Source organism: Elgaria multicarinata, chromosome 15 (genome assembly GCF_023053635.1).
Source record: "Elgaria multicarinata webbii isolate HBS135686 ecotype San Diego chromosome 15, rElgMul1.1.pri, whole genome shotgun sequence".
Classification (NCBI taxonomy): Eukaryota; Metazoa; Chordata; class Lepidosauria; order Squamata; family Anguidae; genus Elgaria; species Elgaria multicarinata.
The window spans coordinates 2777966-2794913 of NC_086185.1; the positions used below are offsets into that span (position 1 = coordinate 2777966).

A 16948-nucleotide genomic window follows, 5' to 3' on the forward strand; every position below is an offset into this window, starting at 1 on the left:
TGTTGCCATGGTAGCCTCTTGGAATTTTAATCTAGTACTAAAGGTCAAAACAGGTCACCAGTTTCGGTTCCTCTTCAATATTAGAATAAAGACACACACACACACACACACACACACACACACACACACACACACACCAAGAAAACCTCAACCTTAAAGGAATCCGTAGGGGACTCCACAAGATTCTCAAATATATGATTCATATAAACCTTCAGATTTGTCAGGTGCTATGGAAATTGAAGCTAAATCAAATCTGGTGAATACTAGTTCATAGTCTCTGTCTCTCTCTCTCCCTCCCTCCTTGGGGAGACATTTCTCTTAAACCGAGTGAGGTTGGAGAACCCTTTTGGAAATACTACAGAAGTCGAACATATGTTCACGTCAGCTTACACATATTAGTTAGAGTGCACACCTAAATTAATATGTTCACCACCGAAGAAACAACTCCTTAAAAATTCAAAGGCAAGTTCAAATTTTATTTTATTGGTTTAAAGATGTGAATGAGAACTTAATAATATCATCTTTGCTGAATGACTTTTAAAGATTATTAACGTTTTCTCACTCTCCCACTGTTGAGTTCCAGTGTGTAGGCAGGAGGGAAAACATGAGTGCTGGCATTTATTCTGTCCGCCTCTCTTCCCCAACCTGGTGGCTTTCATGTTGCCTGGGGGAAGCTGGGAATTGTGCAACCTGGAGGGCCCCAGGTCCAGTGAAGCCAGTGACCTAGAGTTCTGAATACTAGGTATTCAGCAGGTATTGATAGTGCTTGTGTCTTGCCCAAGTATGGTAGCAGCAATATGCACTGTGGTCAGTGAGGACATGACCCACAGTTTCCTGCACCACTGGACTAGAGAGGCATAAGGACGCCACATACACCCACTCCCCTGGGACTCCTTCTGAGCTGGGTTTACAGCACCCTAGCTGTAGCACCCTATTCATGATCCTGTAGTGGCTCAATCATGGCCTGGGGCAGGAGCAGGCAACCTGGTGGCCTACATATGTTTTGGACTTCAGCTCCCATCAACCCCAGCCAGCATGGCCAATGTTCAGGGATTTTGGCAGCTGTAGCCAAAAACTTCTGGAGGCACTTTTAAAATTGCACATTTCAAAATATGCAAATTTTAAGAAATCCAGACTTTTAAAAATATAGACTTCAAAAATAATAATCCATATTTGGCTGCTTTAATGGAGGAAAAGTGTGCACTTTTGAAAAAAAATGCCCATTTCCCTCATTCAAAACATGCACTCCTCCCTTTGAAACAAACAAACAGGTTGCAAAAGGGAACGGGAGTGAGCTGAGCCATGCTTTGAAGTTTGGGTGTCATCATGTTCCCAGGCTCTGAGGTATCATGTCCCAAGCTCTGAGGCTCAGCAGCAAACAAGGAAGACTCAGAGTCCAATGAGTCTCCCACTTCAGGGATAACCCTCAGACCCCTCTCTGATACCTTCCAGGCCTGTGGAAGCAGCCTTCTTCAGACTCTGAAGAATCTCCCACATAGCTTCTCCTGGCCCTCAGCCATGTAGAAGCATATGGCTATGGAAATAGCAGTGGACTTTTTAAGGGCTACAGCTAGACTGCTGAAAGCTCCAGACCTGCCAGCCTTGTTAGGGCCTCAGTTGCCTGCAGCCTCTTGCTGCCATAACAACTCTCCCTGTGAGGAAACACACCAGTGAGCATCCCCTGAAGCGCACTGTCCAAGGTCCTGATGTTCTTCACTTTGCCGGGGACTCAGCTCTCCTTGACCTGACCTTGCTTAACTGGATGTGGCCTTGCTTACTGCACGTTACTTGCTTAATTGACTTGACCCCTCTCTACCTGACATGAAAGCAGCTGTGAGTGGGGTGTGCTATAATTTCTTCCCCTGGGCAGGAAGTAGCGTCCAGGCCAAAGCAGTCTCATTACAGTACTTTAGTTTCTGTGTTAACTAGGTGCCAAAATCAGTTTGCTCATCCAAAACAGGGAGCTAATGATCAGCTAAATTTCTGGACCCTTTCCCAATAGTATGTCATAGGCTCTGTGTCTGTCTATATCTTGGTTCTCTCTACCTGGCTGCCTGCTCCTGCCCCACTGAAAGCACAATTAGGCCTGAGATATGCATGTAAATAATTCAGCGCTGGATCATTAAAATATAACCAAATTAAATTCTTCTTGTCACGGAATCTTTTAAAGTAATTTATAAACATGTCGAGAGGAGACCATTTATTAGTCCAGGCTAGCAAATATTTTATTTTGACAGGGAGGTTAAAATGCATGTGAGCCATTTGAATAATGAAAACAAATTAAAAGACTCATTTGGAAATTATTTTGAAGAATGGCCTCATCTGCAGGGACACACTGATCTTAATTATTTGTCTGCATTAAATATCTAAATTGTTTATTATTAACATCACTGCACTGAATTCTTGCCTGTGAACATCTTCTCTGCAAAATGTATGCATCCAGGAGAGCCAAAATATTCACCCCTGTTCCGTCTACCTTTCCAAATGTTCATCTTTTTTCTCTCCACACATACAGGCAGCCCGGTCTTCTTTGTTAGCATCACTACCTCAGGCCAGTTTGATCATGGGCTTTTTAACCCCTTTCCTCCAGACATCTCTCTACTTTAAAATTTCCCTTCCCAAGTTGCTTTCTTACCTGCAAGAATGCCTTTGCACTGCGCCTCTACTTCTGATGCAGCCTCCCACCCCATAATTGGGAGGCTGTTTATGTACCTCCCACACGTTGTCTGGTTTGGCCCACAAATGCACTTCCACAAACACAATACTTTTCATCTTCAATCTGTGTTTATGATAATATTGGGCTCATGGTGCGGCATGACGGGTGCAAATTTGTAGCTGCGAATCAAGCGGTTTTAGGAAATGGCTTTACATCAGGTCAGACTACTTGTCCTTCTAGCTCAGTGTTGGATGTTCCAAGAAGGCAGTCGCTCTACTGGGCCACCTTCCCTAACATGGTATCCTCCAGATGTTCTTAGATTACAGCTCCAAGCATTCCTGACTAAGGCTGCTCCAGGATCTCAAGCAGAGAGGGGGCATTTACCTGCTGCCTTAAGCGGAGAAGCTGGGATTTGAATGTCTTCCACTCAAATTATTTGAATTAGAAAAGACGGACAGATTCCTCTTGGTTTAGCACCCTACAAATATAAGAAGTTTGCAAAAACTTTAGGGCTTGGTTGGGGTGGGATGTGTTGAAAGGGAATTCAAACACCACACTTGATAAATTGCATCGTTTAATGTTCCTTGTCAACTTTTAGACAACATGACTGCATTTTGATTTGAATGTTCTGAACGGCAATATTGATTGTTGTCACATTATCCAATATGAAAAGCTTGCCGTGAAAACCCTCTTGACGCCTGATTACTCTTCATAAGGGGCTCCTGTTGATTTGATTCAAAGAATGAATTACCTTTAATTCAAAGCATGAAGACGTTGCCATTTTTGTTTTGTTTTCTGTTCTCCCAGGTGGCTCCTTTTGACATGGCGGAGAGGTTCCAAAAAGTTAAGATGAAACACTCTTCAGCTAGATATCATGAAGCATGTTTCTGTTTTCAAAGAGACTTCCGACAAGTATACTCAAAGTCTTTGGGTTAGGAATCTAGTGTCAATTATCATTGAAAACTCTGCGTATAATGAGAGAACCTGCAACTCTAAACAAGCTCAGTAATAGGTCTTTGCTGATTTTTTTTTTTTTTTTAAAAAAAATGAGCTCTTTTAAGACGCCCTTTTGATTGGAATTTGTTAAAGTGTTGACACAGCTGAGCTGTGTTGAAGATTCTTGATGTGAGACCAAGGGGCTACTCAGGTGCAAAATGCAAGTGGCTTTATGCATTTCAGTACGCGCTGTCTGTCTATAATTCTACAAGTAGTATAAAAAGATCTTTGCGTATGTGGGCCCCGTGTTGCAGGTTGGAAGTCTCAGGTCTGGACTAATTGAAGACGCATGAACTAGACTAACAATGAATACAACCCAAACTCCTTCTCTTTTCCTGTTTGTATTGGACTTAGGGATGGACCTATATGCCAATTCCAATTTTGCTCAGTTTCTCATTTTCCCAACCCTACATTTATTCCATCCTGTTTCTGCATCAATTTATGAATTGAAAAAAAAATACCTCTTCATGAGAATTCATATACTTTTGTGCACATCCCTCCAAGTATACCCATTTCTGTATACACTTTCATAGATATATACATTTATGTGTGTGCATCTCTCCCCAATGTATGTATTTTTGTATGCATTTTTGATCAGAAGAACACTGGATTGCAAAATCTGGAAATGTATGAATATTCAAATGTAACTGCGTTTTGGTTTATGTATTGGCTCAGGAAGCATGGATGAGGTATGTTTGCATTAAAATGCAAACCAAACTAATTTCTCCTCCATCCCTAATCGAGCTACGTTGGACACCGCTGATTGCACCTCATCCAAAATCTTTATTATGCAACCAAAATAGGTTTTAGCCAACATCAACAACCTCATTATTATTCTAACACCTCATTATCATTGTCATACTCAGTGCATAGAGCTCCCCAGGGTGAGGTCTGTTCCTCTGTGTACGGCTTGCTGAGATCGGACCCTGGGAAGAGACCTCGCCTCCACCCTCGCCTTAAGAGCTTACGAACATCCGCTTCCTTTACTTGCAGTTCTCTCTTACCTGGCTTGGTGACCTGTCAATCTCACAATAAATTTCCCACAATGCATTTCTGCCAACCTCTGGACTTTTCATTGAACCATGGGATATTGTCAAGTCATTATCTGTAATGTGTGAACCTGTCTTAAAGAGGAACAGGTGAGCTCAATGAGAACCACCTGCTTTCAGTCAGATGGATGAATTTCTCTATTGCAAAGACACACGTCCACTGGTCAGGTTTGTCTTGACCCTTACATCTGCATTTTGCAACTGCTACTGAGCGCTTGAAACCATTAATTTTGTTTTTGTTTTGTTCTGTCTGGTTGTTAGCCCTTGGCCTGGATCCACCTGGAAGCCACCCAGGACCCTTTTAAACCAAGAACATCCTGTGCTGTTTGTCTCACTGCCGAGTACTCTTGAAGACTTCCCTTAAAAGCTCAGCTGAAATAAAAGAAGGATGTTAGAAGTCCTAATGGGATTCTTTCCTTGTCATCAAATAACTTTCTAAGTTTGCTCTATTAACACACTATTAAAAAGGTTATGCTCATGGGCTAAGGAAGCTACTGGAAATGATTGAGTACTTGGAACAGCAGTGTTTGAAGACTCAGGCCTAAAACTGGTTGCCTGTTCCTTCAAATGACGCCTCCCTTCCTCTGATCACTCTTTAGGCCTGGAACTACCTCCCAGAATGCCTCTGTGATTCCACCTCTCTTCAATTTACTTCTTAGGAGTCACCTTTTCTGCCAACCCTTTGGCATAGCACTTTAGTCCCCATTTCTGGATTCAGCTAAGCCTAAATTACATGTAACAACAAAGACCTCATATTCTTCCCCTGTTTTCTCCTTCCTTTGTTTCCTGCTCTGTGTCTCTTGTCTCCTTTGTATTTTTTTCTGGATTGGAAGCGGACTGGGGCACCGGCCTGACCTCTTAGTCTTTATAAAGCACCATGTTTGCGGATGATTCTATACTAATCACTCTTCTAAATACGTGAAGTGCCACGAGACATTTCCTTTCAGTGCATCTGATGCAACATTCCCTGGAAATGTTGTGAATGGCTGTATCTAAATACCACCCTGGAACATGTTTCTTCTTTTCTTTTCTTTTCTTTCCTTTCCTTTTCTTTTCTCCCTAATACAGGATTTCTGATGTCATTTTCTATTGCTAGAACTGAGTCAAGGCTAATCAACAAGAAAAACCACAGTTCACTTGGCTAAGTCTTTTAGACTGTAGGACAGCCTTCCTCAACCTGGGGCGCTCCAGATGTGTTGGACTGCATCTCCCAGAATGCCCCAGCCAGCAGAGCTGGGAGTTGTAGTCCAACACATATGGAGCGCCTTGAGGAAGGCTGCTGTAGGAGGAAGAATCTCATGTTTGAATGTTCTGTGCTCTCTCTCTCAGCGCACACGTGCATACACACACCTGTGAGCATAGAAAGCTAGCATATCAATGAGAAGGCTAGAACCTGTTTCCCTGACATGGTTGTTTTCTATGTGCAGGTTGTTTGTATCTTGTTTTTAATTTTGGGGAAGCGCTCTACATGTGGTGCCTGCTGACCGTGTAGCTCAAAATCATTATGACAATAGAAATCTGCCTATGATCACGTTCCATAAGAACACAAGCAGGGAAAAGTGAGGACATTTGAAAGGACCTTTCAGATGAATCCAGGTAGAATTTTGAGGCCAGTGGCTGCTGTGTAGTGATCATAGGGTGGGGAGGCTAACACCATGGAGCACTGGATAGTCTACCCCAGGGGTAGACAGAAGGTAGATCTCCAGATGTGTTGGACTTCAGCTCCCAGAAGCCCCTTCCAACATGGGCAATGATGAGGGATTCTGGGAGTTGAAATCTATAACATCAGGTGATCTACTTTCAGCCTACCCCTGGTCTGGGCTGCTGATGTCAACAAGGACACCTGTCCAGTCAACAACCACACACTTGTACCACACACTTGTATCCACATCTGCCTCCCAGTTATTAAAGGTAAGGGTGAGAATTTCCCCACTTCAGATACCACAAAGACCAGCAATGACTGGTCAACACTAAAGTGCATTCAGCCACAGTCAATACTTTCAGGGTGCGCCCTGCACCTGTTTGGACAGGGGGGGAAAGCACCCTACCACTCCCAGCATTCCCCAGCCAGGCATAGGATTGCACTCTACGACTCCAAGAAGAAGAAGAAGAAGAAGAAGAAGAAGAAGAAGAAGAAGAAGAAGAAGAAGAAGAAGCAGCAGCAGCAGCAGCAGCAGCAGCAGCAGCAGCAGTAGTGTGTACATACAACAGAGAAATAATTGGGAGAGATTAACACGTGGGATCACATCACCATACGGCAAGGAAGAGAAATCATCATCGGTCATATGAAGTAAGAGGAAAGTGCCATCCACAGACGGAGCTCCATCCCCCTCCCCATGGAAGCAATTTACATAGAGCAGAAAAATAGAACTTGACTCACTAACTATGTAGAATGCCTCCTAAGCCAAGGGTAGATAACCTTGTGCCCTCCAGACATTTAGGGCTTTAACACCCATTGTCCCCAGCCAGCATGGCCAATGGCCAGGGATTATGGAGTCTGTAGTCCAAAACACTGGGGGTGGTGGTACTGAGTTGCTACCCCCACCCTGTGCTATTGTTAACAAAATGCACCTAATCCCTCATGGGAGTTCTTGGAAGCTGCCTCGGCCGTGTATCTGTAGGGCAAAGGGGAAGCAATAGCAAAGGCTTAGCTGATCTTCATTTGGAAACTAAAAATAAAAGTAACTTTATATTGCGGCTTTGATCTGTCATGTGTAAAATCCATCACCTTCCCTAAGACGGCAGCTCATTCCTCCCAGGATCCTGATTGATAGTGCTGGAACCTTAGATCAAGCTGCAGAACACAGAGAGGCTGCTTCATAAAACGTACACTCCGTGTCTCTGGGTTTTATATCAGGGCTTCCCAGAGCGAGCTTTGGTCCCATTAAATGCACTATATACCACTGAGCTCAGAAGCATCCTCTTTTGCCACTCCAAAAGCCGGTGTATAACTATACGCCGTGAGTGACATGTCTATTACTCTTTGTAGCAAACTACTGGAACGCTGCCTTTTGTGATAAACCCATCTAAACTATTTTCCAAACCTGAGTCCTGACACATCTGCTTAAAGGAGCAAAACCCACATTTTTAACGGTGAAGATTTATTTATTTATTATTTATTTATTACATCTTTATCCTGCCCCGTAGCTGAAGCTCTCTGGGCGGCTTAGAATAGAAGATGCCAGTTACTTTATTGTAGAGACTCTACAAATTGGTGGAGGCTTTAAATAGCTCAGACTCATATATACACCAAACACCTTGTGCTTTCGATGCGCTGACCTCATCCCACAAAAGTAGGAAGTAGAGAGCGGCATGCGATCTGATCCCGGCTGAATAACTGCCGAGTGTCCTCCCCCACCCCAGCCCTCCAAAACAACTCCAACCCTCCCCCACCCCAGAAAATCACCGCTGTTTTGCAAACTACCCAAAAATAAAATGACAGGAGCCGTTTTGCTACTCTCCTATCAAAAGGCATTAACAAAGATGGACTGAGCATATCTGTTCAGGCCCAGAGTCCCTAAACATCCTATTGCCAGAAGCTAGAAATGATTGACACTGCAAGTCCAAGCTTCTGTTTCTCCCTGCTGACAAGCTGGAGAATTCTCCAGTACAATGCGGTTTAAGTTTTACCTGCTAAATAAAAGCTAACAGACAACTGCATAGGATGGGGGGGGGAGAGGGAGGAGGGATGCTGACCCCCAGGCAGTCCCAGCAGGCAAAATGCCTCGACAGCCTCCGAAACGGAGAAGAGGAGGAGGGGCTGGTGCTCATCTGCCCTGCAAGTGGATTCTTGACTTGGCCTCTTGCTTCAGGGTTTTGTTCCTCCTTGGCTAATCTTTTGCATCCTGCTGTGCCCAGTGTTCTCCAGTGCCTCACTGGTTTTCCCAGAGAGGCCTTTGTATGTCTGTAGTGTACCCAAGAGGGGTGCCAACAGTCCCGTACCCACCTATCCCCACCCATTCCTAGCTGGGGCAGATGTCTGGTTTACTCCAGTATATTAACTGTTGGAAGTCTCCAAATAATGTACCACCTTCTTCTCCCAGCACCTGCTCCATTCAGCCCAACCAATCAGCCACACTTTCAGTTTCCAAACCACATACTACCTTCTTCTCACAGCAGCTGCTCTGTTCAGCCCAAACAATTAGCCACCTTTTTAAGCCTCTGGGGGCTCCCTTCTCTGCTCACCTCCCCACTTTACAGAGAAACAATGTTATTAATTCAGGACAATCTGAATAAGTAATAGCATAACTGCATCTGTTAATCAAATGAGTTTCTCATACATGCCCCTCTCTCTCTCTCTCTCCCCCCAGTAGTGCTTAAGTTAATTAATTAACTAAGAGTAAATCATCTAAAACTCATTTATAGTATTAGAAACCATAGCACCAATCTATGATCTGTAACCACTGGTTTGCAGATTAAAACAGCCCTGCAGGCAACTTCCTGCTGTAATATAGCCAAGAGGAACAGTTATCCCTGTTCTGCTAACCAGAAAGCTCTAGTCCCTCCTTCATCCATTTGTCATCCAGCAAAAAGCAATGCTTACCAGTGGTGGCCAGTGAAATGGTTTACAGCTAACATCCCCATGACATTCTTGCAAGGCAATGGAAGCGGGAGGAAATTTCTCTCCTCAACATAAACTGACAGGAAGTAGGGGAGGAGCATCTCGGTCAACTCCAGGCAAGCATGTGGCTAGCTACCAATGTCAACAACCAATGGCCACGTGCATGCAGGGGTATTCGCAAGCCAGTGAGCGACCCTGTCCTTTTGAAGGCATCCTCTATTTGAAGGCCTGCCCAGTCCAAGTCTAGCTTAAAGAACCCCTAGAAGGGCGGGCGGGGTCTTGAGGTCACCTGCATACAGATAGCACCTGGACAGCAGATGGGACAGGGACACTGCTCATAGTTTGTCCCTCACTATGGAGATATCACTTATTTACAAGAGTTCTATCCCACGTTAGTCCTACGTAGAGTGGACTCACTGAAATCAACGTGACTTATGTTAGTCACGACTAACTTCTATTTGTTCTAATGGGTCTACTCTAAGTAGGACTAACATTGGATACAAGACCAAGGGCTTTGCTAGACCTGCCGGCTTATCCCGGCAGGGAGGCGGGGCCAAGGCGCGCTAACGTTAGCGCGCCTCGCCCAGGGTTCCACACGCCGGACGCGCAGGGACGACGCAAGCCCTGCAGCGTCCGGCATTTTTTTTTTTAGTTTAAAGGGGCCGCCTGCGGCCCGAAGACTCCGGTAAGGTAAGGGGTTTTTTTAAAACGGGGGGGGGGGGGGAAGGATGGCAAGGGGGGATGGCAAGGGGGGAGGGTGGGTGAGAGAGCGCCGTACGCCGCCGCCCGAGCAAGCAGGCGAGTGGCACTTGCCCGGGCAAGGCTTGGCATGGGGCGGCATTGCCCGGGCAAGGGCCGCTCGCCTGCTTCCTCGGGCGGCGGCGCGTGGCGCTCTCTCTGTCACCCGCCCTCCCCCCTTGACACCCCCCTGCCATCCTTCCTGCCCATCTCTTCCCACCCACCCCGGCCCGATGGGCACAGCGCTCGTATGAGCGCTGTGCCAGGTCCGTGGCTTTTCGCGGCTACTCGTGAGTAAGCGAGTAGCCGCAAAAAGCCACGGAAGTAGCTAGACTTCCCCCAGCCCCGGCCTGAGGCCGGAGCTGGGGAAAAGGCGCACCACAAGCGACTTTGCTTATGGCGCGTTGGAGGAGGCCTCACTGTGGCCTGCCGCCGGATTCCCCTGTGCGTCATCTGGACGCACAGCAGGGAAACTGGGTCTGAAGGCGCGCTAAGGCCTCGTCTAGGAAGGCCCCAAATTTGCATGACTAACTTCTATTCGTTCGAATGGGTCTACTCTAAGTAGGACTAACACTGGATACAAGACCAAATTCACACCTAGACATATTGATTAGCAAATGCACACCTACATACAGCCTATGTGTGCATCATATACAGCCCACGGTCCCGCTGGCTGGGAATCATGGCATTTGCAGTCAAACACATCTAGAGGACACCAATCTGGGGAAGGTTGCACTACGCCATGACGGAGAGACAGAAGTTCCTCCCTTTGGTTTATTGAAAAATGTATCAAGCTGGAATTTAAGAATTACTTACGATTTCTGTGGCACTGATTTGGTCGCCACTTTGCCAGGAGGCTCGCTCCATTCTGAAAAGAAAGGAACCATGTAAAAATAATTGCCCTGAATTTAGAGATGATCTGGTGGCAGCCATCTCTCAATGGTCAATGATGTCTTGACAGGCCACCGTGCATAATACGACAGAGCTAACAGATTTAGATGAGATAACAACAATTCAACACTGATCAATTTCCGCAACGTGGGAAATTAATTTTCTATCCTTTGTCTTAAAGACATTGAGTGGAGGGAGAAAAACTGTGGGTTGAGAGGAAGAGCAATGAAGACCTACTTTGTACATTGTATCCTGAGGTCAGATGCTGCGAATCCTACAATGGAAACAAACAAAATGGCAACGTCACTTAGGAGACTCAAGAAGGAAGATCTGTATTAATTCACAGATATTTGTTTTGGTGCAAATCATGATTTGTGCAAAATCGCAGCCCCAAATAGCACTATTTGCATAAAATCAAGGTTTCAAAAGGTCTAATTTACACAAATTAGACCATTTATGGCTGTGAATTTGCACAAATTGTGCTATTTAAAGCCACATTTTCGCACAAATCACCCCACAATTTCACACAACACTCCCCAAAAGTAAAATTCCCAGGTTTTGGGAACTGTCGCACAGCTTGGCTCGCAAATAAAAACTCAGCCGGGCCCATTGTGAGGATCCGTCGGTCCCCAAAAGGCCTGGATTTGCCCATGATGGCCAACTCCAGTTGCTTCTTTCTGCTTTCTAAAATTGTATTATTATTTTTTAGTAATGTCTATTGCTAACTGCCTTGATCATTCCAGTGATGGTATGGAAAGGCAAGGTAGACATATTTTAAATAAATGTTACTTGCTTTATCTGTGGTCTGGGGAAGTCATGGGTGCAAGCCATGCACATCCCTAGTGTGCAGAATGAGGGTGTGGCAGGACCCAAACCTTGGCCTCCTGCCTATTGCTCTGGCATGTGTAGGACATGGTGTGCGAACAGCAGGTGACGCGCATCCGTGCCCACCTGTCTGATTATTATGAATTCAATTGTAGTTTTAGAAGAAGTTCCCCTCTCCCAGTCCTTCACCCCACTCTTGTTTTCTTAACAATATCAGATCTATAGGATGCTGAAACCATTACAGCCTTTTCGGAACCTTCTCTTGGGGCATGATTAGTTCCTAATCTTCTGCCACACTGCCAGACAATCCCTTGTGAAGCAAATCATGCCGTAACGGTAAACATGGCACTTTATGTTTGAGTGTCGGAGGGGGAAATGAATTGTGAAAACGAACGCTCTCCATTCCTAATGCATTATTACACTTCTTCTGGGAATATTCAATTTAAAGGGGCCCTATAACAATAACAATGCATGTTTCCCATCACGGTTCCCACATTTTCAAGAGACATCCTGTGGAGAGCTTGCTACTGTTCTCAAGTGGCTTCATTCACTTGGGGGCGGGGAGTGTGAGTGTGTGTGTGTGTGTGTGTGTGTGGTGTACAGCACAACCCAGTCGAATTTAGCAATTTTAAGTCCCTCTTAATTTCCATGGAAGACAGAGCAAAGCAATTTCCCCATTAAGACATATGGAGCTTTTGGGTGTATCCATGCTGTTTTGTGAAGGAACTCATGTTACTATGCTTAAAGGAAACTAGCTCTGTCGTCCAAGGGGATTCTACATGTGCAGAAACAGGCTCTTGCACATATGTCCAAGGTGGATATTGGTGCTCATTGCTGATCTGTCTGGATGCAGCTTTTGATTTCGATGGGGAAGTGTGCCTGCCCTTTGCACACGACTAGTTGTTGTGCTGGACTGGATGTGTATGTTTAGGGCTGGACCAAAGCCAATGGATTCAATCCCATCATTTTATTCCCTTGAACAAATCCATGAGTTCAGTGTGCATTTGCAAGTCTGCTCTGAACTTACCTGCACTTTGCTTGGGATGGGAAACTTATTCTGTTCAGCCTTCCCAGGTGTGTGAATAGCAGTGAGAGGTGGAGGCCAGGAATGGGTCATCTCCTAGCAAGGAAAGAAAAACAAAGAAATACAGGAGTATATTTTTAATTATATCTCTATCCCATTTTCTATATCTCTGCTTGTTATTAGATGGATATTCAGAAAGACACTGTCTATTGATGCGATATAATATCCTTTAGGATTGCATTTTATTTTACTTCAACATTTGACAAAACAGAAGATCATTTGTGCCCACAAAGTAAACAAAAATAAATTTTATTTATTTATTTATTTATTTATTTATTACATTTCTATACTGCCCAATAGCCGAAGTTCTCTGGGAGGTTCAATAAAAATAAAAAGGGCACGATTTAAGTTGAGAAGATTCTGTTAAAGGAGCTAGGATGGTTATCATTTTAATGCTGATGAAGAGCCAGGATTTATGAAAATATGTCTCTTGAATGTGTGGAGTATGATTTCGAATAATCTATATTTGATGAATTATGAATGAAACCCAAACAGAAAACAAAATGAAAGAGATGAAAGAAGTACAAGAGCAGAAGCTTAATGAGACAGTGCCTTCCCTGGAACACGTGGTCTATATCTGTAGAGATTTTCGTTAGCTGGTTTCAGAAGCCGAGACATGATTGGGACAGTTAAGGCCAAAGATAAATACATTTTCCTTTTAAGAAATCCCAGAACTAAAAGAAAAATCTTGATGCTTATCATTGACCTGCAACTGATGACAGACAGATGGCTTAAAAGAGCATTGGCTGAACTGTTGGTGTGTTTGTACTTATACTCATTTCCATTCATCTGGGAGGGGTAAATATTTCTTCCTCTTCCTCCTCAAAAAATGGCACATTATTAAAGCTGTGCATTTTTGGAAGTGCACATTTTGAAATTGCGAATACAAGGTCAGAAATTTGCAAACATTTTCAGAGCACATGCACCCCCGTTTGCGTTTGGGGCTGTAAATGAGGCATTTGTGAGTGATTTGTGAACTGAAACAATTTTTCCACACATCCCTACAATCTCATTTCTCAGTTTTTCAAAGTGTGCGTGAAAAGTGTGTGCCACAGCTGCATCCCATGGCAAGGAGAAAGACTGAGGGGAGAAATGAAAGGACAGGAAAGGCAGACAGCGTTGCCACTGCTAACAATGAGTTGCTCCCCTGATCCTGAAGTTGAGTTTCTTATACCCGCTGAAAATCATGCAAAAATCACCGCCTCACTTTGGCTCAAATTTTTACTGACTCCCTCCAAATGTGGCCGAAAGTGCCCATAGGAGAACCTTTGGCTGAATCATCATATTATTTATTTATTTATTACAGCACTTTTATCCCGCCCTTTAGCCAAAGGGGAAAAAAAAAGGCTTTCAAGGTGGCTTACAAAATATTTTTAAGACAGTCCCTACCCACAGGCTTACAATCTAAAATAACAACCATGACACAAAAGGAAATTTTTGTGAACCACCCAGAGATTTTTGTGAACCGCCCAGAGAGCTTCGGCTATTGGGCGGTATAAAAATGTAATAAATAAATAAATAAATAAATAAAGGGGATTGGGAGGGAGGAGGGGGGAAAAAGTAGAAGCAAATTTAATATCGCTTGAAGGCTTCATAAATTCCTGGCCTGAAGTGGCCCTTTAGAATCTTCGCCTTTGTGGTGTTCTAGTCCTCATGTTTATAGGGATCTGTTTGAAAAGGGCAGACTCGGGGGGGGGGGGGCTGGGAAAGGGCAGGGTCGTGCAATGGGACCCCAAGCCTCGATGAGCTGAAGATTCCCCATCCCTGATTTAGGGGAAGAAAAAGAAAGAACACTGCAGAGGTTATTCCCATTGAATTCAATGCGGCTTTATTCAGAGCTGAGAAGTATTGGATTGCACTGATAATGCCTGGATTTGGAAGCTTTTAGAAATCTTTAGCGAGCCCCAGGAGTGTGTAACCGAAGCACCCTGGAACGGGATGCAATGCAAAGACATTTACCAAACCAAGCCATTTTTATTTTCTTCCCATGGTTAGGACTTGCACATTCATGGTGGCTGATGGAAGAGGACTAGAGTTCCCTTTGCAAGTGTGCATTTGGAGGTGGCTGGAATGGGAAAAGAAATAGCTCCAACAATGATGATTAATTGAGAATGGTTTTACTGGCTTCAGAGCTGCTTCACCTAATGGATGTATCTGCCTTTCAAGTATCCCTCCTTCCTGGGAAAAGAATTAAACATTGTTTTAATTGACTCCGTGTGTTTTATTATTAGGGCTAGCCAAATCTCCTCCTCCTCTTCCTTCTTCTTCTTGTTTTCTAAACTAGCTGTAGATGCCCTCAGGTAAGGAAACGAGAAGGATACATACAGAAGATGCTTGGGGGTGGGTGGAGGGAAAGAGAGGAAGAAGCGCCAGGCTGGAGGGCTGAAGAGGTAACGGCCCTCACAGCAGCCATAGGGCATGGAGAGAGTTAGCAGGAGCCTCACATAATTCTGCAAGGCAGGTCTGGGAAGCTGTTGTTGGGGTGGGGGAGGGTGGGGAGCACTAGGGCCTAAAAGTAAGAAAAGCCAAACGCTTTTTAAAAAGCAGCAGACTAAAACTGGAGTGTCAGGTGGCTTGCTCTCTTTTCAAAAGCTTTGAAAAGAGGGCCAAACAAATCCCTGAAGGATAGATTTGCCAAGAGCAACTATGCCAAGAGATCTCCCAAAAGCAACAGTGATACCTAAATAGAACCTGCATGACTAGGGTAATATATACCCCCCCCCCAGACGCACACACACAAACCAGTTCCTGGCAACATCAACCTGCAGAGGACTATTGCCTTTGGCCTCTTGTCCTGCCGGTGGACTTCCCAGAGGCATCTGCTTGGCCACTGTGGGGGACAGGATGATGGAGGAGATGGGTTGATCCAGCTGGTCTCATCTTATGTTTCTGTATTCTTATCCCTCTGTTCCATTCTTGCTTCCTACTACTATTATTAAACATTTATTAAGGGTGCAATCCTACAGTGGTTTAGTCAGAAAAAAGTCCTACAACTCTCAGCCAGCCCTAGCCAGCCCTGTCTAAACAAGCATAGGATCACACCCTTAGCCTCTATAGTTCGGTGGCCTTACTGCTAGATTTACAGAGGGACCATAGTACAATAATACAGTGCATGCTGTATGTGCAGAGGGCTCCAGGTTTAATCCCAGGATTTTCAGTTTAAAGGTTCTCTAATTGCTGGACTAGGAAAGACCTTAGAGAGCCATGGTGGGGAGTTGTAGGGTTTTTTTCTGTCTAAACCTACATAGGCTTGCACACCTAATGATTTTGACTTTCCAGAGTGCTTCATGGACATCATCTCAGCCTTCCATTCAGCAACCTAGGTGGGTAGGTTTGCCGCCTTCTCTAGTACAGATGGAGTGGGTAGCTGAGAATTCTTCTCTAGCTCAGATTTGGATCTCAGCTGGAGATGAACCTGAGGGCTTCAATGGCTCACCTCTCATTTGAGGTTGGCTTTGAGGAGCCCTCAAATCTTGTATCTTGCATGGCTTTGTTGGGCATATCTCCTTCAGGAGATGTTTTATTGAACCTGTTCCTATCCAGGTGTACCAGCAACACCCACTGCCTAAGCTACAAGCTGGTCATCCTGCTATCAAAATGTACAATTGCCACCCCTCAATGGAGCAGCATAGCATATTCAACATTGCAACAAAGGTTGAAAAATGGGGTTACACTCTGTTTAAAATTTATTAATAGGAAGTGACACACAATTTTATCTCTTTCAATTGTAAAACTTTGGCAGTGTTTAGAATCACAGAATCATAGAATAGTGGAGTTGGAAGGAGCCTATAAGGCCATCGAGTCCAACCCCCTGCTCAGTGCAGGAATCCACCTTAAAGCATCCCTGAAAGATGGTTGTCCAGCTGCCTCTTGAATGCCTCTAGTGTAGGAGAGCCCACCATCTCCCTAGGCAACTGGTTCCATTGTCGTACTGCTCTAACAGTCAGGAAGTTTTCTCAAGTAAACAAAGTAATGTGTATGTTTTTTAAAAAAACTGCTCAGCGCTGGTGGTTGTTCAAGGGGTGTGTGGTAATTTGTTCCATCCATCTAGAGAAGCACAAACAAACAAGCAAACAAACACAGAAACAGTGAAACAAAACAATGTCCAACCACATCGGCTTTCCTTAAGAACTGCCAGCATTTGGGCT

The 16948-nt window shown here is 44.5% G+C and overlaps 1 protein-coding gene across 1 annotated transcript in view; it reads right to left on the reverse strand.

Moving 5' to 3' along the window:
* AFF2 (ALF transcription elongation factor 2) overlaps positions 1–16948 on the reverse strand; it is a 392460-nt gene that overhangs the window by 130758 nt on the left and 244754 nt on the right. The window contains exons 5-7 of the mRNA XM_063141604.1: positions 12744–12836; positions 11129–11165; positions 10817–10868 (exon numbers count right to left, since the gene is read on the reverse strand). Coding sequence (XP_062997674.1) covers positions 10817–10868; positions 11129–11165; positions 12744–12836 — 182 coding nt within the window. The remainder of the gene's footprint in view (positions 1–10816; positions 10869–11128; positions 11166–12743; positions 12837–16948) is intronic.